A 6,453-nucleotide genomic window follows, 5' to 3' on the forward strand; every position below is an offset into this window, starting at 1 on the left:
CTCCGCTCGTCCTCAGTGGCAGCTGCTCTGTTTCCCTGTAGGTAGCGGCTCTTTCTGGACCTCTCTTGTCAGTGTCTGTGGGGGCTTGTGACCGTTCCCGCAGACTGAGCTGCTCGGGATGTGAAGTCGCACGCTGGTCTGCGCATCCCCACCAGTGTTTCTCATTGTCGCTTGCGAGTGGGGGCAGCAAAAGGCTTGTGGCCGGCTGAGCAGCCCAGGAGGTCCCCGTGGGGAAGGGGCTGCTGAGTGGTTCGTGAAAACTGCTCACCAGCAGCTCGGACACGGTACATGCTTCATTTTTGTGGATTGTGAATTATGCTGCGATTCGGGTGCATCGCGTGGAGCTTCTTGCCAATCGCTGACACTTTTCTAGTGTTGCTTTCTGGAAAGGTTTCGGGTGAAAGGTTGGTGCAAGGCTGATCTCGGGGAGGTTTCACGCTGCAGAGCATCAGAGGAAGCAAATCACTCCTGATCAAGTGTTTGCAGTCACACTGAGGCCGAAACCACTGCGCTCAGGGACTCGGCTTTCAGCCAGAGTCAATAAAAGTGGGTGTCAGAGTGTGTCACCGCACCCTCCAGACCCGTCCTGCACCGAGAGCGTACGGTGTGTCAAGAGGGGACCTTTAATCGCTTATTAAAAACGACAGCGGAATATCTTTGCAAAGAAGAAGAATCAGTTCTCAACAAAATCACAGCATCTCTTAAACTCTGCTGGTTCTGCTTTTGGAGTTGGAATTAATTTATGTAGAATTCCAGTTAATTTGGCAAAATTTTTCAACCTTAAAAATGTCAGTTACTGCCCGTTGTCTTTCCCATAAATTTAAAGGACTTGTTCTCAAGTGTGACTTGCCCTAAAACAAATGGATGAAAAAATTGTGTATTGCCTGTTTTTTCCCGCTTCTATTGTTCTGGTTTGAGCCGAAGCTTCCTTGTTTTGGGAGATGGGCAAATAGAATTATTCCGTGCAGTACGATAACTCCGCATTTAGTTGGTTAAGGGAGTCAGGTGAACGTCACGTTACGTTGGGAGCCTTTAAAGGCAGCAGGTGGGAGGGTGTCGCTCTCTCGGACTCCAGACGCTTCACGGAGGTGGGACTGCCGCGAACCCACTGGCTGGCAACCAGCCCGAGAGCTGAGGGCCTGCACCCCCAGATGGCCGAGGATCACAGACTGTGAACTGTTACTGCCGTGAGTCTCGTCTGAAACCGGGTGAGATATCCGGACTCCCGGCTGTTCCGTGCAGGGAGTTTTCCTGCTGTTAAATTTGCTGGGGTTTCTCCCCGCCCCCGTCTTGCTACGGGAAGAATTTCACTTTCTCTGTCTAGAAGCAGCTGCAAGGTTTTCACTCCCACCTCGCTGCTGGGTGCCTGCCAAGAGGTCTGACCTTGAACAAGACTGTTAAAAACTTTTTCTCCTCACCCCTTTGCACCTGGTTATCTGAGTCCTCTCTTCTTAGGGTTTTTTCCCTTTTCTTGGTTGTGCATAGGTATATATATAGATATATATATAGTAGCGTATAGTTGTGTGGATTTATTGTTCATTAAAAGTTTGTTTCAGTTTCCCAAACGCAGACCGAGGTGTGAATTTCTTCTGTCCCCTTTAAACTCCTTCTCTTAGGGTTTTTTCCCTTTTCTTGGTTGTGCATAGGTATATATATAGATATATATATAGTAGCGTATAGTTGTGTGGATTTATTGTTCATTAAAAGTTTGTTTCAGTTTCCCAAACGCAGACCGAGGTGTGAATTTTCCTCTTTCCCCTTAAATTCCTTCTGTCTCTAGGGAGACAGAGGGGATCGTTAAGGAATTCGAGGAGTTGTTACCTTGGGACCTCGACCCTTAACAAGGACTTGTCCTCAGATGTGACTTGCCCTAAAAGAAATGGATGAAAAAGTTGTGTATTGCCTGTTTTTTCCCGCTTCTATATAAGTGGGAGCAGCACTTGCACAGCTTTACAGGCAGCTTCTGTGGGTGTTCGTACTCCTCCTTCCACACTTGCCCTTAGAAGGATAAATGCTTTCAGTGTTTTCCTGAAAAAGCTGCAGAAATCTGTGTTTCCCCAAGTCGGTGAACGCCAGAGGGCTGCGCAGTGGCGCAGGGAACTGTACGTCCTGCAGACTGCAGAGGGAACAAACCTGGCTCAGTGTCTCCTTTTCCTCCCCAGCCTCCCAGCTGAGAGACTGAAGGTGCTGGCGTGCCTGAGCGCGCTGAGGCAGCAGGACGTGGACATCATGAAGGTAGCGCCAGCACGCGTCGCGCTGTGGGGTGGCGGTTCACCACCACTGCCAGGGCCTCGCTCTGCCCTCTCCGCTCCGCTCCTCTCGGCCAGCTGCTGCCAGCTGCCACCCTTCGCAGAGCGGGAGCTCCCAGCCCTTCTCCCTGTCAGCAGATGGTCTTTGAAAAACCACATTAACCAGAACGATGGTTGGCTGAAAGCCTCAGCGAAGAGTTTTATGTGGGCTGAGGGAGCAGATGAGCTGTTTGAAGCGTGGGAGAAGCTCCCCTCTCGCCCCCCTTTGTGTAGAGCCTCCCCTCGGGTTTTTATCAGGTCAGCCCCAGGGCTGGGTTGACTCTTCCGCGCTTCCACTGTTTGCCCTGTCCCGCAGTGTCCCAGAGCGTGTGCTGGTTTAACTGGGGCCAGGGCTGCGCCTGCTCCTCCACACTCTGCTCATCTGCTGCACCTCCGCCACCAAGAGGGAGAACTCGGAAAACCTTATTTGCATCAGTACTTGCCAAGATCCTGCGATGAAATGATTTTATCCGCCGTTGTGAGGCGGGGATGGAATGTGAGGTTCTCTAGTCAGTCACTGTAGTTCCTCAGCTGTCTCTCAAACACGGGATGATCAGGGAGGACTTCTTTCAGAGTTCAGTTATCTTGGGTTTTGCACTTTGGTTTGTGAAAAAAGAGAGAATTGAAATTTCCACTTTGCAAAATTCCACTTTTTTAGATTTTAATTTTTTTTAACAATTTTAAAATTTTAAACGTCGCGAACGGCATTAAACCAAACCCTTGTTACTGGGTGTCTGGGACGTGTTGCAGCATCCCGCTGTATCTGCAGTAGCAGATGAAGAAAGACGCGGTTTTGCGGGGTTTGGAATCATGGAGCTGCAGGTGACGACGTGTGTAGAGGTTTCCGCTTTCATTCCCTTGCCCTCTGAAATAGGCAGTTTTGTCTTTTTCTGAAGTCACGCATACGTAGTTCTCCCAGATGGATCAGGGGGTGGGCAGGATGTGGCTGAAAACAAACCCGGCCCTCTCCCACCAAACCCTGGCCATTCCAGAATCTTCCCCTTGGTGCCTGGTTCTTTCCAGTCAGACTTGCAGTGTTAATTACGCTCTTGGTTGGCTTTTGTAGGTTTTCAATGATCCGGTTCACGGGCACATTGAAATTCATCCCCTGCTGGTCCGCATCATCGACACGCCGCAGTTTCAGCGCCTGCGGTACATTAAGCAGCTGGGTGGCACCTACTTCGTCTTCCCAGGAGCCTCTCACAACCGCTTTGAGCACTCCATAGGGTAAGGGATGTTCTCTTGTGCTGGGATTTCCCCGAGTTTGGCTCCGCTGGTGGAGTGCCAGCCGTGGGCATCACTGCCTTCCAGCGCTGGCCGAAACTGCCGTGGTGGCATTTTTGGTCTCGCAGGTGTTCCTGGATGTCCTCTGCAGTTATGGGCTCTTCCCTTGAACTCCATGCGATAAGACAGATAAAGAAATCTGAAAGATGGATCAAAGTGGGATTTCCTCCCCGGCTCTTCTTCTCAGAATAACGTTAATTAAAAACTCTGAGTGCGTTATGTTCTCCCTGGTAAAAATTCGTGTTTTAAAGCTTAAACCCGGGAAGGGAACCGGGGCTGCTATCGATGACTTGCCAAGCGGTTGTATCCCCTTGACAGTCCCGCACAGCTACAGCCCGTTTTGTCGGTAAGGTGTGCGTGTGCTTTCTGCATCGATGGCAGGTCGTCAGGCTCGCGGCCGCGCTGCGGCGAGGGACGCGGGGTTCCCAGAGCGTTGCTGGGTTCTCGCTCCGCAGAGAAGCTGATTAGTGACGTTTTTAAGCTTGTTTTAAAGGTATATCCCAAGGTGCAGGGAAGTTAAACTGGTCGCTGGTGGTTAGTCAGGTGTTCTGGCCGGTCTGGGGTTGCTTTTGTTAGTGCTGGAATATCCTGGAGTGTGTCTGGCTCTGCCTGTGTGACACTAACGAGGTGCAAATGGCTGTTGCAAACGGGTCAGCCCGAGGAGCTGGGATTGGCTGCATCTGGTCAGCCTGGAAAGACAGAAGGGGAGGGGTAGAAAGCAGGCTTTCACAGCAGCAGTCTGAAAGCTCCGGTGCTATCAAGCACCTTTTCTTTTAAACGGTTCAGTTAATCTGGACGAGCTCAGGACGGTTGTTCTACACTTGTTTATCACTTCGAAGAGCGCTGCAGCCATGAACTGGGAGTAGTGAGCTCTGTGTGCTTACTGGTCCAGTAAAACCCACCCAGCGGTGAAATTGGGTCTAGTAAAAGGTGCTACCTCGCCTCGTAAAACCTTGTCTGGCTTTAGGGTGTTCTGCAGGGGGGACAGATGAGGCAAGAAGAAAAGGAAGGTGGCGTGGAGCTCGTAAAGGGGTTTTGGAGTTGGTGCCGCATTCGTTCCTGCTGTTTTAGTATCACGAGAGCAGAGAGCAAACGGCTCTTTCTGTTCAGTTAAACACTACTGTACTCACTTGCCAGTTTTCATTTTCTTTTTTTCCCTGCCACAGGGTGGGCTACCTCGCAGGGTGTCTGGTTCGTGCACTGAAGGAGAGACAACCGGAGCTGGATATAACCCAGCGAGACATCCTCTGTGTGGAGATTGCTGGGCTTTGCCATGATTTGGGTAAGCCCCGCTTGGGACAGCTCCTTGGAAGCTAACGTGGATGAAAAGCTGCCTGCGGGATGGGAACTGAGAGCTGTTCTGGGCTGCTCAGCGCGGGGCCGTGTTGCGGGACAGGGTTTATCTGTTCCTGGCTGGTCTGGGTACCTCTGTGGAGGCAGCTCCACCTGGTGAACCCCCAGAGCAGCTGCTCCAGCTAGTTTGTGTCTTGTTTCCACGCGGTGTTTAGAGCGCTGCCCTCAGAGGCTGAGGTGGCCGCTTCCTTCTGTGGTGTCCTCAGGTCTCTTAAACATTTCAGAGTGAAAATTAGTGGCCCTTTCAGAAACCATGCCTATTTTATAGCTGATTGTTTTCTTCAGTGCTGGCAGAGGGTGGTGAATGTTCTCAGTGGTACCGCAGCGATGGAGCTGGCGGTGGAGCTGGCTTGGCTCTGCTGAGGGCCGTAGTGCTTCGCGTGTCTGAGGAAAGTGCACTCGCTATAGCTGAGTCTTCCTCATAGATGGTGTCAAAATCGAGTCAAACACAAGAGAATCCAGATTCTCAGCTCATTCCAAATGTTTGTCTCGGGCTAAACCTCTGTAATCTTTATCTTTAAGGTCACGGGCCATTTTCACACATGTTTGATGGAAGATTTATTCCAGTTGCTCGTCCAGACTTGAAGTGGAAGGTAGGCTTTTTCTGCTAAAAAATAAAGAAGGTTTTTTCTTTCTAAAAAATAGAAAACTGACATTTTTTAAAGGGAGAATGATTTATCTTTAAAGACTCTCGGCACTCGTGAGAAGATAGTGATCATCTAGGCCTCTCCTCCTGCATCATTTTGATGGCACAGTTAAATAAAGAAGGTTTTTTCTTTCTAAAAAATAGAAAACTGACATTTTTTAAAGGAGAATGATTTATCTTTAAAGACTCTCGGCACTCGTGAGAAGATAGTGATCATCTAGGCCTCTCCTCCTGCATCATTTTGATGGCACAGTTAAACACCAGCGTGTTGTCTTCTAGTCTGGTCATGATAACCTGGTCATTCCCTTTAACTGTTCGGTCGGGGGTCGTCAGCCCCCTCGGCGCTGCCCTGCAGCGGCAGCATTCCTGGCGCAGCAGGAAGCGGGGTGGGGGGAAGCGAGCGAGGGCGGGGGTTTGTCAGCAGCAGCTCTCCCCTGGAAGCGGGCTGCCCTGGGGCTGCTCAGTGCGTTCGGGGAGCTGCCCGTCCGCACGGCCTCTCGCTGCATGGCGCAGGAGAGTTGAAGCGCCTCAGCCCCCTGGGTGCCTGCAGCGTGGCCCTGACGAGGCGGGATTCGTTAGGGCTGCGCTGATCCTCCTCGGGCAGCCGGGGCCTTCAGAGGCGCCTCGTGAGATCTCTTCACAGTGTGTTTTACAGGTGCAGAAACCGGCTGGGAGCTTCCTCGCCAGTTCAAGGTTTTCGTTCAAGGCCAGGATGTTTCATAGTGTTTGGAAACGTCGGGCAGAGTTCCAAGGGTTGAATAAAACCTAACAAGGTCCTCTCAGGCCCCTCTGCCTGTAGTTGCTGAGCAAAGTCAGCCCAGAAGCGGGTTGGTCTCTGCATGGCAGGACTGGCTGGGTTTTCTCCCCGCGGTGTAACATTCC

General features: G+C 51.2%; 1 protein-coding gene across 1 annotated transcript in view; it reads left to right on the forward strand.

Annotated features, from left to right (window-relative positions):
- Nucleotides 1-2,162: 2,162 nt before the first annotated feature.
- The window catches only part of SAMHD1 (SAM domain and HD domain 1), a gene marked incomplete at its 5' end in the record, with an annotated part of 18,118 nt that continues 13,827 nt past the window's right edge, over nt 2,163-6,453 (forward strand). The window contains 4 exons of the mRNA XM_010146105.1: nt 2,163-2,235; nt 3,355-3,515; nt 4,739-4,854; nt 5,448-5,518. Of these exons, the coding sequence (XP_010144407.1) occupies nt 2,163-2,235; nt 3,355-3,515; nt 4,739-4,854; nt 5,448-5,518 (421 nt within the window). The remainder of the gene's footprint in view (nt 2,236-3,354; nt 3,516-4,738; nt 4,855-5,447; nt 5,519-6,453) is intronic.

The sequence above is a fragment of the Buceros rhinoceros genome, unplaced genomic scaffold, assembly GCF_000710305.1.
Source record: "Buceros rhinoceros silvestris isolate BGI_N320 unplaced genomic scaffold, ASM71030v1 scaffold7222, whole genome shotgun sequence".
Classification (NCBI taxonomy): domain Eukaryota; kingdom Metazoa; phylum Chordata; class Aves; order Bucerotiformes; family Bucerotidae; genus Buceros; species Buceros rhinoceros.